The sequence below is a fragment of the Hemicordylus capensis genome, chromosome 4 (genome assembly GCF_027244095.1).
Source record: "Hemicordylus capensis ecotype Gifberg chromosome 4, rHemCap1.1.pri, whole genome shotgun sequence".
Classification (NCBI taxonomy): domain Eukaryota; kingdom Metazoa; phylum Chordata; class Lepidosauria; order Squamata; family Cordylidae; genus Hemicordylus; species Hemicordylus capensis.
In genome coordinates, this window is record NC_069660.1 from 150,448,641 (window position 1) to 150,465,003 (window position 16,363).

The following is a 16,363-nucleotide window of genomic DNA, read 5'->3' on the forward strand; positions in this document are numbered from 1 at the left end:
CACCTTCATTGAAGGAAGAAAGCTCAGTTTGCCTGAGCGAAAGCTTGGTTATCAAAGCAATTTGCAAACGCTCCAAACCTCAGCACTTGTCTCCAAAGGTCAAAGAAGCGCCAAAGCCAGACCAACGCCCTTTGGGGAACTCCTTGATGTCTCCGGCTAACCCACCAGTGGGTACAGTGATCAAGGGGGAATCAGTTGGCCCGTGTCCCACCCCTGTACTGCTGTCTGGCTCCTGGCTCCCGCTATGCCACGTCCCATCTGTCTGGCTCCTGCTGAGCTGCTTCATCCACAGCCTTCATCGGACAGCTGCCTACCTGCTGATAACTCACAGAGCAGCCTACTTCAGTAAGTGAAACCACCCCTAAACCCCAAAGGCTGGCTAATCCCTCTGTGAATTCATTCCCCCAGAAAACACTAGACTTTGCCATGGGATTAACAAAACGGCGAAAGCTTCAGTTTTTATGGCTGATTCCAGTCTGGACTGCATTCAGCAGGCATCCAGGGCCATGGTGGCTAGAGTGGCAGTTCACAGGGGTCTCTGGGTTAAAAGCTGGACTATGAACAGTAAGTCCACACTGGCACTGACTTCCTCCCCCTTGGCAGGCATGGATCTGTTCAGTCCTTCAATTGAACCAGTTTTAGTAGAGACAAAAGATCAAGTTCAAAGTTCATTACAGTCTATGACCAGCACAACAAAGGAATAGAATATAACACAGTTTAAAATAAAAACATAATACCACTTATATCACAATACCCTAGGGTATAGTACTGAGACAAAAGATAAGAAAACGATGCCAACTCTGCGCAAAGAATTTCGCAAGCCATTTCTATATCAGAACCACTTATTTCATCAGCATAGACAATTCCAGGGACTGGTCACCAACCAATTCAGAGATCAGCGAACCTTCAATTCCAGAGGCTTTGACAGGCCACAATGGAGGCAACGCTTCCAGTTCTTGCCCAGGACTCAGGGAAACCACACTTTCTCCCCCAATCTCCGAAAACAATGACTTGCAAGCTGTTGGGGCCAGACTGTTGTACTTCACCCCTACGTGGATGTCCACTACTCAGGACAGGTGGGTGATCAACACAGTCTCAAACAGCTACTCCATCGACCTTATTGCCATACCTTCACATCGTTTCCTCATCTCCCCACACTCAAGGAACCCTGAGAAACATCTTTGAATGACCCAGGCAATTCATCATCTTCTTCAGATAAGAACAAAAGAAGCAGTTCCATCAAAGCAATCATGACAAGGTGTCTACTTTTGTTTCTCATACCAAAGGAGGATGGTTCATGGTGAGTGGTCTTAGATCTCAAACACCTAAATCACTTCATATGAAAGAAAAAGTTCAGAATGGAGTCCCTACACACCATCAAGGAGGTTATCTGTCTGAATGATTACCTGGCATTGGCGGACCTCTGAGGCCTACCTCCATGTGCCCATCCTTCAGGATCACAGGCAGTTCCTTTGGTTCTTCTACAACAGCACACATTACCAATACAGGGCACTGCCTTTTGGCCTCTCCTCAGCACGCCATATCTTCACCAAAGTCATGGTGGTGGTCATTGTCCACCTACTCTTTCAGGGGGTGCATATTTACCCATCACTAGATGACCTTCTCATCTGGGCGCCATCCCTCCGTCAGGCCTGGGAGGATATCCTGTGCTCACTTCACTGCCTGCAGGACCACAGCTTTGTGATCAACACAGAAAAAAGTCACTTTCAGCTATCTTGCTCTCTTCAACATCTAGGAGCCCTTTTTAACATAACTCAGGATTCCATTTCCCTCCCCCTGGATAGAAGAGACAAGATTTCCTCCCAACTTCGCCCATTGCTCCAGAGTTGTGCTGCAGACTTCCTGCTGCTTTCTCAAGCCCTGGGGTCCATGGTGGCATGCATGACATGCACTCTGTGGTCCAGGTGGCGCTCCCGCCCTCTACAGTGGCTTCTCCTACCACAACAGGATGAGATCATGGCTTCCATGCACAAGCACATCTGCCTTCCCCTCAGAGTCAGACAGTCCTTCCGGTCGTGGCTCTCTGCAGCACTCAAATGCCCCCCCCCCGTCAGCACCCTCCAGAATCGTGATCACGACAGATGCCAGCCTCTCCGGTTGGGGAGCCTTCTGCCTCAACCAGGGTTGCTTGTCCCCAAAAGAAGCTCGCAAGAGTATCAATTGGCTCGAGTTCCATGCAGTAAGACTTGCACTCCTCCATCTACCACATGGGAAGCATGTCCTGGTCCAGATGGACAATGTCACGACCAAAGCCCATGTGAACAGACAGGGTGGCACAAGGTCCCTCATGGCAGAGGCCTACCTCATCTTCCAGTGGGTGGAAGTTCATCTGGCCTCGATCACCGCCAAACACCTGAGCGGCATGGAAAACCGACAGGCAGACTGGTTCAGCAGACAGGAGGTAGACCCAGCCGAATGGACACTGCACCAGGATGTTTTCCAACAAATCAGCAAGGTATTCGGAAGGCCTCAAGTGGACCTCTTCGTGTCCTCGACCAACCATCATCTTCCTCCAGTTCTTCTCCTGATTCCAAACTCCTCAGGCAGAAGTGATGGATGCCCTCATGACCCTCTGGCCAAGGTCCCTGCTCTATGTCTTTCCTCAGACAGCCATCATCACAAAAGTCCTCAAAAAGCTGGTCCTGGAACAGGCAGATCTGATTTTAGTTGTACCTCACTGGCCGCAGAGGCCCTGGTTTCCCGACCTCGACTTGTCAATTCACCTGCCATGATGCCTCCCCCGCCCCAAAGGATATTCTCTCTCAGGGGCCCCTGTTATACCCAGATCCCGGGTGGCTGCAACTGTACACCTGGTGGTTGAGTGCACCAACCTAGCCACTAAGGGCTATTCTTGCCCAGTACAAGATACCCACCTGGCATCCTGCAAACCATCCACTATCAGAATCTATCAGGCATCTTGGATGGCCACCTCCAGGTGGTCCAGGAGACATTGCCAGGACCCGCTCGGTGCAGGAATTCTCAAGGTTCTTGCCTTCCTCCAATCTGGCCTCGATCTCCACCTTCTCCCTAACATACTCAAGCGCCAAGCTTCTGCTCTAGCCTCTGTCTTCCATATATCAAACCTCAGCCTGGGGACCTCTGCTCTTCATCCACATATCTCCAGGTTTCACAGAAAGGCCTCTAACCTCACCCCACCTCCTTTGCAACGCTTCCCATCCTTGAACGTTAATAAGGTGCTGAATGCTCTCACTTGGATCTCCTTTGAACCTCTTTGTCAGTCCCGCTCAAGATCCTTTCGTTCAAAGTTCTGTTCCTGGTAGCTATCACCGCGGCACACAGAGTCTCTGAGTTAGGGGCCCTCTCTGTCTGTAAGGAACTGTGCCCTTTTCAGCCCGACTTGGTGGTCCTTAAGCTCAACCCTACCTTGCTCCCCATCACTCCTTTTCATCGCTCCCAAGACATGGTTCTTCCTTCTTTCTGCCCCTCTCCCTTTCATCCCAAGAAAAAAGTATGGCACACCCTCAATGTACGTAGGGCCCTACAAATTTGTTAGGAGCACCAAAACCCTTCACAAGTCCGACTCCCTATTTGTCTCATTTCATCCGTAAATCACCGGGACACAAAGTTTCCAAGGTCACCTTCTCCAGGTGTATCAAATTCTGCATATCCCTCACCTATGAGGCTCTCAATCCCCTCCCTCGAGGAATCACCACTCACTCCACCAGGAGCACAGTTATCTCTGCAGCGTTTTCTGCTCACACTCCTCTGGCCGATATCTGCAAGACGGCCAAATGGTCCTCCATCACACCCTTTATTCGTCACTACAAAATATCGTCTTTCCTCACTCCTCAGGTGGCCTTTGGCTGGAGGGTACTGCAACAAGTACTCTAGACATATCCTTCCCACCCACTTGGTCCATCCTCCTACCACTTGGGCATGTCCCTATCTGATTAACTCCAGCACAGCGGGGGAAAGGAAAATTGGCTTACTGTGAAGAGTTCTCTTTCCCTGTGACTGGAATTCATCAGGCCCTCCCAGATGTAAGTAGTTGGTTTTTAATTCTCGGGGGTACTCTGCGTTTTTGGGTGGCGGCAGCTCCCAGTGTTATAGTAATAGTTCTATCCCTGCATCCCTCTTCCTACTATGCCTTCCTTACTAACCACGGTTCAGTTGTTTATTCCTTTATACCAGGATCTAGGCCTCTACGCTCTTTGAACATGTCGCCGCATTCTCTCACCAGTCCTGGAACTGGGGCTATGGTGCCTGCAGTGGCAGGAAATTAACATCACATGATCCAGTCTTGTCTCGAGCATGTTCAGTCCACAACCCATCCTGATGAGCTCCAGTCACAGGGGAAAAGAACCCCTCATGATGAGCCAATGTTCCTTTTTCCAGCATAGGTTGATTGGAAGGAGGCAGGGCCAGAGCTATACATCAATCAGGGACACCAGGGGTAGCCTCTTTGTGGGCGTAATCTATGCTCTTGTGAGCCCTTCATTGCAGCACCCTGTTTGAGAATTACTAGAGTAGTGTGTGACAGCAGGAGCTCATTGGAGGAGTTTAATCTGACAGGGCCTGCCCCTGCTGTTTTCATTTATGAACACATTTAATAATGGGCTTCGTGAGTCCTGAGCAGGAAATTCTTTTGGACAGCTTTAAAAAAAATTATGATGTCCTCTTACAAACAAGATCCAGTTACTGGAACAACCTGGCTAAAGTCATTTTATGTAGCTAACACAAGGGTAATAATTGCCCTAATGTGCTTTTTTTTCCTGGAACAGAGGGCTGCTGAATACCAAAGTACCAAAGCTGAAGAGAGTGCAAAGAATGGCCTGAGTCCATAAAGGTTTCAGCTGGCTTCAGCCTTTTACCTTCACCAGCAGTCATCTTTTTTCTTTTCTTTTTTAAAAAGTAAGCCAGGGCTGATCTGGACATTCTCTTGACTAGAAAATAAGGTGGGGAGGGATTTCAGGGTTCCTTTTTTGGCATGATTGCAACTGGTGGTTGTACCAATAAAACAAAGTGACCTTCCCAATGAGGAGTTATTCCAGGCCAATGAAGTCATAGCTGTCTGCTTGGCAGATGCTAGTTTAGAGTGGCTCATGCAAAATAAGTTTATTGCCAGAATTCATTTTGCATACCTGAGTGTTGAAGGAGAGCTCCTTGGACAGGTCAAGAGATATTTTCTTCTGTCAGTGACATTTTCTGATGATAGGGATTTTCCTATTTATAGTTCTGCAAACAAGAAAGCATGCATTAGGACACTGAATAGTTTTTGTAGTGCCAGGACCAGAACGTTAACTCTTAGCTCGCTCTACTCTAGAAGCCAATCAGACCAAGACAGAGGCGAAAGCTAGGTATTCAGCATGACAGCTTTGAGCCTGAAAGGAAGAGCCAGTGGCAGAACAGTGACCCACAAACGTGTTGTGACCCATGGCAGTCTGTCACTGGGAACATACAATGAAGAGAGCCTAGAAATAACAATAGAAAGCAAGAGTTTTGGAGGGAGTTTGGAAGACTAGAAATTGGGAACTGTCAGATCACAGGAAAGCAGCAAGACAAGTTTGAAGAGACCTTTCACTAGGGTGGCCTCTGGCAGGTGCCCTCATACCAAACTGGATCTATCTTGCTTTCCTTTGCAGTGAGCAGGTGGCACATGTAGGCAAAACACTGCTGCAGCCAGCCATGGTAGCTCTTGCAGCTTTAGGAATGTAGGAAGCTGCCAAATACCGAGTCAGACCATAGGTCCATCTAGCTCAGTATTGTCTACACAGACTGGCAGTGGCTTCCCCAAGGTTGCAGGCAGGAATCTCTCTCAGCCCTATCTTGGAGAAGCCAAGGAGGGAACTTTGAACCTTCTGTGCTTCTTAGAGCGGCTCCATCCCCTGAGGGGAATATCTTACAGTGCTCACACATCAAGTATCCCATTCATATGCAACCAGGGCAGACCCTGCTTAGCTAAGGCATGCTTGCTACCAGCTTTCCTGCTTTCTGATGGCACAGCAGCAGTAGTGGTAGCAACAGGCAGCTGTGGTGCACCTAGGCAAGCAGCTGCAATGCTACACTCCCTGCTTGCTTGCTTGCTTAGGTTATAACATAGAGGACGTGAGAAGCAGAATGGAGTGCCATGTGACACATCTGTCTGCTGGCAAGAAAGAGGAAAACAGGCCCGTCCTGCTGGAGGCTGCCAGTTGCAAGTTGGGCCCCGTCTTCCTTGGGGAGCCGAGCTTGGCAGCTACCTGAGGGTTGAAATAGAAACACACGAAAACAAAACCCTATATGGATTTTCTTTTGACGCCCCAGCTACCTGAGGTTGTCAGCTCTGTGACACCAGAGCTACCAGAAGTGCCCCAGAGCACTGGCTAGATACTCCAGATGTGGCTTAGCGTGGTGAAATTGGCTTCACTAGGGGAAGCAGTTTGGTTCCAGGATCAAATCTGAGCAAGTTTGGTGTCATGGAAAAAAGGGAGAGAGGAGTACTGTTCAAAAGTCTTATTAAGGGTATATGGTGGTGCAGAATGTAGAAGTTCAGTTAGGCAAGGCAATAAATCTTAGCAGATATTCTAGGTAAGAGTAAGGCTAGTGGCAATTTAGCTTGAAGTCCTAATTATGGATCAATCAGTTTGGCTAAGGAGCTTGACCATAGCCTGACTTAAGGCTTGAGATGGAAAGTGCTTGAAAACAGGGAGGCTGAAAAGGGCGGTGGGGCGGTGAGGAGGCTTAGAAGGGCAAGAGGTTCATTTACCTATCCTTCCTGGTTGTTGGTGCATTTGTTGCATGTTGGCAGAAGTCTCCTCATGAGGAGCAGGCAGGAAGGTGGGGAAGAGAAGTGAGGAGCAAAGGACTACAATTCACTTGTATGAGAGTCCGTAGGATAGTGAGCCAAACAGATTCAGAGCCATGTGATGTCACACGGATGTCAGCCAATCAGCACTGTCCACAACTAGTTTCTGCTGCAAAATTTCATCAGTCCCATCCCCTGGCCACTAGTCAGCCATAGATAAGAAAGGTAAGTTTGGTCTGAATACAGTATAGGTGCTTCCAAGTTGATCCCTGTAGTCTAAAAAAATTTCAGCAATGTCTGAAAGCCCTCTGAGCAGTTGTGGCCATGTAGAAATGGTGAGCTAACTGTGTGGCTCACATTGAATGTGAGACTAGTTCTTTATGCAGTTAGAGCCACATTGCAGCAGCTATCGCACAATAAAATGTTCATTCGGCTCCACCCATTGTCACAAAGTCTTGTGGGGTTAAATAGGCAATTTTATTTTAAAAAACCCCTTCTTTTGTATGTCCCTACAGCAGTAGTTTCATCCTGAAATAAACTACTTAAGGCTGAATTTTTATAGTTTCCAAAGCTTTGAAAATTAAGTGACATTAATTGAAAACACATGTAGCAGAAAGAATAAATTATTACTTTGAACCTTCTGGAGAGAGGAGGGAATAGAAGGGTGTTTAAGCAAGTTATAGAGGCACTTTTTACTAACAAGCTTAATGTTCTTCCACAAATCAAAAGGAAAATCAATTTAGCACTGGATCTCCCCCTTCTCTTTAAAAATGGCCAGCTAGCAGATAGGAGTCCATGTGTAACTGTCGTTTGTTATACACCATAGAATCCTCTCATGGGTTAAAATTAGACAGTATGTTATTTGTTTGATTGGGACCCCGTATGTATGTATGTATGTATGTATGTATGTATGTATGTATGTATGTTTTTAAATGTAAAAAGCCACAGGGGCCCCCAGTCCAGACTAGGACTAGTGTTCCATCTAAAAGGGATTCCCAGATGTTGTTGACTACAACTCCCAGAATCCCCAAGCAAAAGCCATTGCAGCTAGGGATTCTGGGAGTTGTAGTCAACAACATCTGAGAATCCCTGTTAGAGAGAACACTGACTAGGGCTACAGTTGGGTACAAGGCCCCCTCCTGCTGCCATGTTCCTGGTCCAGAGAGCAGATCTGTGCAGCTGTTTATATTTAAACAAAACAGACTCCAATCACACCATTAATGTATTGTCTACTTTGGCTCTCAGTATAGCTTATCTCACAGGGGTATTAAGATAGTGGCATGGTACGGATATAACACTGACTGCTGCCAGATTGCAGTTTGGGGATTGAAATGGACCTGCCTCATCGTCCTTCTCTCCTTTCATGTGAGCATTCCCCCCTCCCCCTTCAGTTTTGGTGATAACTATGATTTGAGTTCTGCCTGCTCCAGTTTTGCTAATTGTAGTTAATGCTAAACAGGTTGAAACCATAGTCAGAAGCAAGTCTGTAAACTGTTATTTGGACTAACTGTTGTTAGGGGAAATGTCAGTGCAGTTGTAATAACAACTCTAGCTTATCCAGAACTGCAAGGGAGGGGAAGGAGTGCATGAGCCTGAGGGGGCACTCCTGATTACCAAACTATGATTTGGTGACCAGGCAGGATTACGTCCGGGCCAGTAACTGGCTCAAGTTCAGCTAGTGAGCTTCATAGCTCAAGGCGTCCCCTGTTCCAAGTCCAGTGCTGCACTAGAACAGGCAGCTCTCTTGAAACAGATGCAGAAGTGCAAGTTGCTTGTTTTCTCCCCCTGCCCTCGTAATATATGAACTGGTTCTGTTTATTGGGGTGCCTGATATTCCGAAGCTGATTCCGTTTGCCAAAATGAATGTGATTGTCCTTGTCTATGTTCATCTTGAGAATATGTAGCCAGGCTCATGAGAGAGAACCCAGCCAGTCTAGGCTACTTACAGTGTTGTGCTCTTGCTAAGTGTGTTGTTTAAAAGTGGGATTAAATCCATAAAATCTGTTTCTTGTGAATCTGACTTCAGGTCATGTTCATCATAAATATATTCCCCCAAGATTTATGAACCATATACCAATGGGTCTGTGAAATCATGCCAGAAGCAGCCTGTGGTCTTATGGAGTGAGTGGGTGCGTGTGTGTGTGTGGGAGGGAGGGAGGGAGGGAGAACAGGAGTTGGACCAGCCATATCTACTCCTTAATAATCCCATTTGTCTCTGCATTGTAAGCCCTGCCTCTCTTCTTTCCCCCCTCACCCCGTTCAGCTCCTGGTCCAAACAAAGTTTCCCAATATAGCTTCAAATTTTAATTGTGCATTGCTTATCTAGAGCCTTGGTTTGGGGAGTCTTAATCAATGATGTTAAATTTTAATCAATGGGGCTGATAGTTAAGAGCATGTTTATATATTTATTGAGGCTAGTTTGCATCTTGTGTCACTGATACAGGGAGTTGAAAAAGGGAAATATTAAAAACTAGCTTAACCCGCGCAGAGTATCTGCGCGCTAGTACTTGATTGCTCCCCTCACTTCAGAGATCTCACTTCAGAGATCTCTCCACCCTCACCTGAGCCGCACTCCTGTTTCTCCTCCTCCATCCCATTGCTTCCACCCCCCTCAGCTAAAATGTGTTAAGCTGGTGGACAGGCCTACTTGCAATATTTTGGCCCCAGACTCAGTAGCTTCTTCTAATATCTCTTTCTCATTGGTATCTCTTGTTCTTTTTGGGCCTTCGATGTCATATTTACCCTCCCAATTTGCCAAGTCATCTTTGGTACATCTTTATAATTCCCTCCTGCTGCTTCTGGAGCAGTCCTTCTCCAGCCTTCTAGACAAGAGTTTGGCAACTGCAGGTCTTGCAGTCAGATCTGGGACCCTGAGGTGTACTAGATGGGTCCCAGTGGCCAACTCACATGCAAGAGAAATGTGTGGCAGGATTGGTGACTGCGCAATGGGACTTTTTGTTAGTCCACTTTGTAAGATGAGATGGAGGCCCTGGCCCAGTACCTTCCACCATCTCCCTTCTGAAGGTGGGTCTCCTATAAAACTAGTTGTCAGTGCCAACTATGGTTTGTTAGAAGTGTGAATTCTGAAGCCTTGTTATTAGCACTGCACTAACCTCTTCAGGCCACTAGAGGCATGATGAGATGTTGATTCTCCTGAACCTCTCAGCGACTTTCATTGCCATCAACCATGGTATCTTTCTGGGTCATCTCTCTGGGTTGGGACTTGAGGGCACATTTATACAGTGGCTCCACTCCTACCTGGAGGGTCATACTTGAAGGTGGTGCTTGGCGATGCATATTCCACCCATTGGCTTTTGACCAATGGGGTGCCACAGGGATCTGTTTTGGCTCCTAAGCTTTTTAACATCTACATGAAACCTCTGGGAGAGGTTATCCCTCAGTGTGGACTGCAGTGCCATCAATATACTGCTAATACCCAGCTCTACCTACCTTTTTAAAGCCAGGTAGGCAGTGGTTGCTCTGAACTGGGGTTTGGAGGCTGTTCTGGGTTGGATGGGGGCAAACAAGCTGCAACTTAACCCAGATAATGAGGAAGTGCTCTCGACTGGTAAAACCGATGATATGAATAGTGAGGTAAATCTGGTCTTGGATGGGGTCACACTCCCCCAAAAGACAAAGCTCAACTTGGGGGTGGTTCTGGACCCAATGCTGTACTTAGAGGCACAGGTTTTGGCAGTGTGCAGAGGTGCTTTTACTAGCTCCAGTTGGTACCCCAGCTGTGACCCTACTTGGAGCAGTCAGACCTGACCTCAGTCACTCATGCTTTGGTAACGGCCAGATTGGACTACTGCAATGCACTCTTTGTGGGGCTGCCCTTGAAGATGGTTTAGAAGCTTCAGCTGGTCCAGAATGCTGCTGCAAGGATGCTCGTGGGTGCAATTTGTTTCATGAGTGTCACATTCATCCAGCGGCAGCTTCACTGATTACCGGTCTACTTCCGGGCTAGATTCAAGGTGCAGGTCTTGACTTTTAAAGCCCTACATGACTTGGGGCTGGGGTACCTATCCATGGTTTTCTGTACATTTTGCTAATAAGCAGTGGTCTGCCTCATCATCACTACATCTTTACCAAGCCAGATTACCTCCTGTCACTTTTGTGTAATCTTCATCTTTAAATACTTTGATCAAATGCTCCCCTTATTGAACAACCTCTTCAATTAAATGCTGTTGTCCAAAGTGCTACTTAGCACATCTTCTAAGTGGAATCCGCATGCCAGTTTGTCAAGCAAGCTGCTGCAAAGCTGCTAAAGAGAGGTTAAGAGAACACAATTTATGTGAAATTGATTCTACCTGACAGAATGACAAATTAGCAACCCAGTTAGATAATGTTGCTATTAACTGATATACTGTATTGTCAACCATCTAGCATTTACCTCTTCAATACTTGCATGTTTCTCATCTGATACTGGACTCACATAGATTAGTCATACTTTGCCAAATACTATTTTTTATTACTCCAATTTAATGACGAAACACATGACATTGTATTGAAGATTGTTGTTTATATTCAGGGGTACAAATATACGAGGATGATATATTGGGTCTGTAATGATGTCTGGTGTTCATTCCAATGGGGTCTCTGAGACCCCATGATACCATACTCATGTATTTCCCCCCCCTTTAACTCCGAACTATCTGGAGGCAGGGATTAAAAGGGGGAAAATGTAAATAGTTAACACATGCCCTTGTCGTGTTGATGTATCAATATAATGTAGCTGTTGTGGTATTAAAATGAAAAGTCTCTGGCATCAGAAAATAAATATACCTCTATAAAAATAAGAATGACTAAGCCGGAAACATTCCACACTGCATCCTTTTATAAATAAAGCTGTTAACAATTTATAAGGATCAGTTTGTAATCCTGCTTCATACTTGACCTGGTATCTTTTGAGCTGTGTGAACAGTACACTTAATCCTTACACGTTTTCCCTCTGCTGTCCAAAGACCAGCACTTCAGGGCCTTGAAAATAAACCTTAACTCACAATTGGTGCCAGAATGAACTCGGTGCTTAAAAAAATGCTTGTGTAAATGTTGGTGGGGTGGGAGAGTGAATCTGAAAATAGGCTCCAGTTTCAAATTGTTTAGAGTGCATTTAATGAAGAATGAATTTAACAAAGGCTGAGGTGAAAATCATTCTGAACTTTGTTTTGGGAATGTTAAGTGCTTCTGGTGTCTTGACATTTGTGAATACATTCACACTATTTTGATGGTGGTCTTCTCAGTACCATTTTCCTTTTTCGCCTTCTCAGTACCATTTCCCTTTTTTGCCTTCACAGAGCCCCCAGCCTCATTTGCCCACACTGCCATTTTAATCTGATTAGCTGGTACTGACCAATGTGATTTCCCCCCCAGTGATGTAATGATGCTACATCTGACCTGAGATGTAGATCTAGCCACTCATAAAGTTACTGTGATTATGCTTATGGTGCCACCCCCATCAGACGAACAGCGACGTAACTGTGATCATTGGCGTGTGTGTGTGTGTGGGGGGGGGTGATTGACAGTGGGACCTCCTCCCCACATTTGTCTCTTAGTGCCCAGGACACTCATAGGTCAGATTTGGACATAACGGGGAACCAGAGGCAGAGCTGCCAGAGGTCCCCAAACCTTAATGTCCAAATGCGAGAAACTGCAGTTTGGACCCTAACTCAAACTGAGGGTTCACTCACCAAATTCCAGCTTGAACCCTTGGTTTGATGTGAGGTTTGCTGCCTCCAGGCTCCAGTCTGCTTCCATTATGTCCTAATTCAGTAATGGAGGCAGTCTTCCTTGGGACCGGAGTTAAGGGGAGGAAGATTGTGAGCCCTTTGAGGACAGGGAGCCATTTTATTTATATCGATGTAAACCTCTTTGGGAATTTCGGTTGAAAAGCAGTATATAAATATTCATCGTATAAGCTCCTCCCTCCCTCTGTCCTGATTCATCGTATAAGCTCCTCCCTCCCTCTGTCCTGGCAGCCACCTCCCCCTCCTTATGTCTGAATTCAGACAGGTAAGTGCTCTGCGGGGGGCGGGGCAGACCCAAGGGTCCATCACACCCTCAGTTCTGTGTTACATCTGAATTTGGCTGTAATGTCTGAAGAGGGCTAATATCAGTGTGAAAGCTGAGCTTGATAGGCTTAAAGCCTATCACATTCATAGCTGATTTACCTTCATTCTAGTGGCATGATACAGTCACGCTTGGTGCTCTCTCCCATACTCTTCAGTGTGCTCTGCTCACTGAAGCCATTCCCCCCACCCCACCCCGCCACATTGGCAGTCTTTGTGCGAGCAGAGAGTTGTCTGGTAGGAGAACTGAGTGTACCTAATGATATGTGTAGTGAACTGACTGGACTGGGCCCTAAGACTTTTTTTTTTAAGTGTAGCTATAACTTCTCACTCAGATGAATAAGAGTTTGACAGCTGCCACATCCGCATTTGGCATTTGTGTGGTTCTGTGACAAAAACATCATGCTCTCTTAGAAACAACTCCCGCTTCCTGCATCCCATTGAAACATGTGCTTAAAACCATAGTGCTGTGTGTTAAAATGTGCAAACAAAGCTGTTTGAAATTTAAAAAGAGGAAGAAAAATATTTTGAGGCACACTAATTTTTCCCTGGCTCACACATTGGGAATCTCTGGTACATACCTTTTATTCTTCTCTCATTCTCCCCAATGATCTTCTAAAATTGGTTTCCAAGGTTACATCTAGGAATTAGGTTCTGTTGGCTAGAAAGCAGGTTTCAAATTAGAAATGTTAAAAGGCTGACAATGGGAACTTAAGGCAACACCTTGATCTCCTTTACTCCTATCTCCTCCATGATTCTTCCATTTTCCTTGTGGATGTGAATCCGATGTCTCAAAAACCCACTGGCTTTCCTTGTGGATGTGACCCTTTGCTCAAATGTGAGATTCACATGAGCGCTGGTTTTAAGATGGACACGGCTGCATTTAAATAGACTGCTATATGGCTGTGATATTTATCAAGCAGTTGTCAGAGCACAGTAGGGAGCAGAAAGGGATCTTGGTTGTTGTTGTTGTTGTTGTTATTTATTTGATTTCTATATCGCTCTTCCAGATATGGCTCAGGGTGGTTTACACAGAGAAATAATGAATAAATCAGATGGATCCCTGTCCCCAAAGGGCTTACAATCTAAAAGAAACATGATAGACACCAGCAACAGTCATTGGAGATACTGTGCTGGGGGTGAATAGGGCCAGTTACTCTCCCCCTGCTGAACAAAGAGAATCATCACATTAAAAGGTGCCTCTTTGCCAAGTTAGCAGGTGTTTACATCTTTTATGCCTTTGAACCTTTCTAGAACCTCACTACTTTGTTTCCATAGGTGCACTAGTTATTATTAGAAATAATAATAAGCAGCTATTAGATATAATAGTCGTTTGACATCAAACAATGACAGCTTTCTTTCAGAGGAGAAACATGATAACTTTTTTTCTTTTATAAAGGAAGGAATAACATTAGACAAACTCAAGTGTCCTGAAAACAGGTGCAACTTAAGTGACTCCGGTGGAATGGTACTTGCTTAACACATGAATTGAGAAGAGGTGAGCTTGCATTCATTACAGAAGACAATGATGCTCTTTTGTGAGACACCTGAGAGCAGTTTCTCTTCTGTTTAATCTGCACAGGCACAAAGAAACCTATGCAACCAGATCTTTTGACTCTGCAGCAAAAAATCTAACCTTAATTTAAAAAGAAAAGAAATCTAATCTTAATAATAGAACTCCCAAAGGGCTACTTGTTGCTTTTTGCAACTGGTCTTCGGCCTTTCTTGGTTTGATGCCACAGACTTTTGAGTTTGTGCCAAATGTACTGTGTGTTTCCCCCCTCTCAGTTCTCATCCTTGCATGATTAACTTGAGAATTTGCAAGCAACTCCTCCAGTAAGGTGAGAATTGTATATCTTTCTCCCTATGGAGGAGAGAGGGAAAAGCAGGTTTGAGCAGAAAGCAGTTTCCTATCTTGGCCATAAACTTATTGAGGTCAGGACCTGATCTGGGTTTCTCTTCTATGCCTTCACGGCTTCTCATGTTATGTATAGATCTGTAGATAAAATGTTCAGCTATATCTCTTTTGATATGTCTGCTGGAAGATATCTATTGTATAGAGAAGCAGATTTGTAATGTAGTGTGTAAATGTCTGTCTATTCCTTCTCAGGAGTGAAGACTAGGACTGCAGGCAGTGATTGCCTATTGGACATTGTTTCCGCTCTCCAAAAGATATGATAGAGAAATAAAAAAGTACCTAGGCAAGGAAGTAAATGAGACTGGTTATAGGCAGGTTTCAAAGAAGCAAGTACAGATGGAGGGAGACAAACAAGAGCAGCCTAAATTAACAACTCCCAAACTTAAAAGCATGGACTTCTGGTGTTTGAATTTCCTGGAGACTTGTTGCATGATCTGACCTGCCAGTCGCATCTTAAGCAACAGTTGGGGCTTAAGCACTAAAACAGGGTCAAGCTTAATCAAGGTCATGGGCAAGAGCTTGTGTGTTCCCAGCCTTGGGGAGGTGTTAAAGGAATCAGCAGCAGCTACTGACCCAACAACTGCTTGCAGAACTTAGGAGGAAGGATAGCCTTCCTTCCATACCAGGCAGTAGAGTACTGGACTTGGCCACTGCCCTATGCCAGATGTAGAGACTTGAAGAATATCTATCTGGTTTTCACAGTGTATATGCATACAGTAATCCCTTGCCAACGGCGGGTTTATCAACCACGGTTTTAAGTATTCGCGAATGGGAAACTGTGGCTGGTCTGCCAACCATGACCTGATTATCTGTAGTTGGCGAGGCATTTTAGTGATGGGATGGTGGTGGTGGTCAGACGTTCAACCTGCTCATTGCTCTTGCTGACTCCTGGTGACTCTTGGTGACTTAAAAGTGCATTAGAGTGATTTTGAGGGGTTCAAAAAATTTCCAGATGTTCAATCTGCTCATTCCTCTTGGTGATATTAAGGGATTTTTGGTGATTTTTGACCACTTTCCCTTCGATGTTGAGGTCTTTTCACAATTATGTTTCCCCTAATCCCCTGTTTCCCATTCATTCCTATTGCTCACCAACTGTGAATTTGCCAATCGTGGGGTTATGTGAGAATGTTACCCTCGCAGTTGGCAAGGGATGGTTGTACTAGAAACGTATATCAGTTTTATTTCAGTGTAACTATCATGGCTCTTCCCCAAAAATCCTGAGAGTATTACTGTAATGTGGGGACTGAGAATTCAGTCTGAGATTCTAGGCTCCCTCTCAATGAATCCCTATGAGGATTCATTACACACCTTCATTTATTCTGTTCATTTTGACTGTCATTGGACAGTGTCAACTGCCATGTGCCAACTACACCCCCTCCCACCCACAAGGCAGTGGGGTACTACTCAGTGTATGTTCTAGGAATTTTTTCAAGTGTTTAGACTAGTGTCTAATAACCTGTCCTCATAATGAATCCCTGTGAAGATTCATTACACATCCAAGAGTCTAAACACCTCAAGCATTCCTAAAATATAAACTGAGTACCCCAGTGGCTTGCGGGTTTGGGGGGTAGTTGGCACATGGGATGCCACTAATTCTCCACCCCCACCCAC

At 45.5% G+C, this 16,363-nt stretch overlaps 1 protein-coding gene across 2 annotated transcripts in view; it reads left to right on the plus strand.

Moving 5' to 3' along the window:
- The window catches only part of LOC128323982 (procollagen galactosyltransferase 2), an 86,132-nt gene that overhangs the window by 19,700 nt on the left and 50,069 nt on the right, over window positions 1–16,363 (plus strand). The window contains exon 1 of one of the 2 annotated variants that reach the window (XM_053248015.1): window positions 7,905–8,131. The exons of the other annotated variant lie outside the window; for it this stretch is intronic. Within the exon in view, the coding sequence (XP_053103990.1) occupies window positions 8,130–8,131 (2 nt within the window). The 5' untranslated portion in view covers window positions 7,905–8,129. Of the gene's footprint in view, window positions 1–7,904; window positions 8,132–16,363 lie in introns of those variants that run through there. 2 annotated transcript variants of the gene reach the window in all.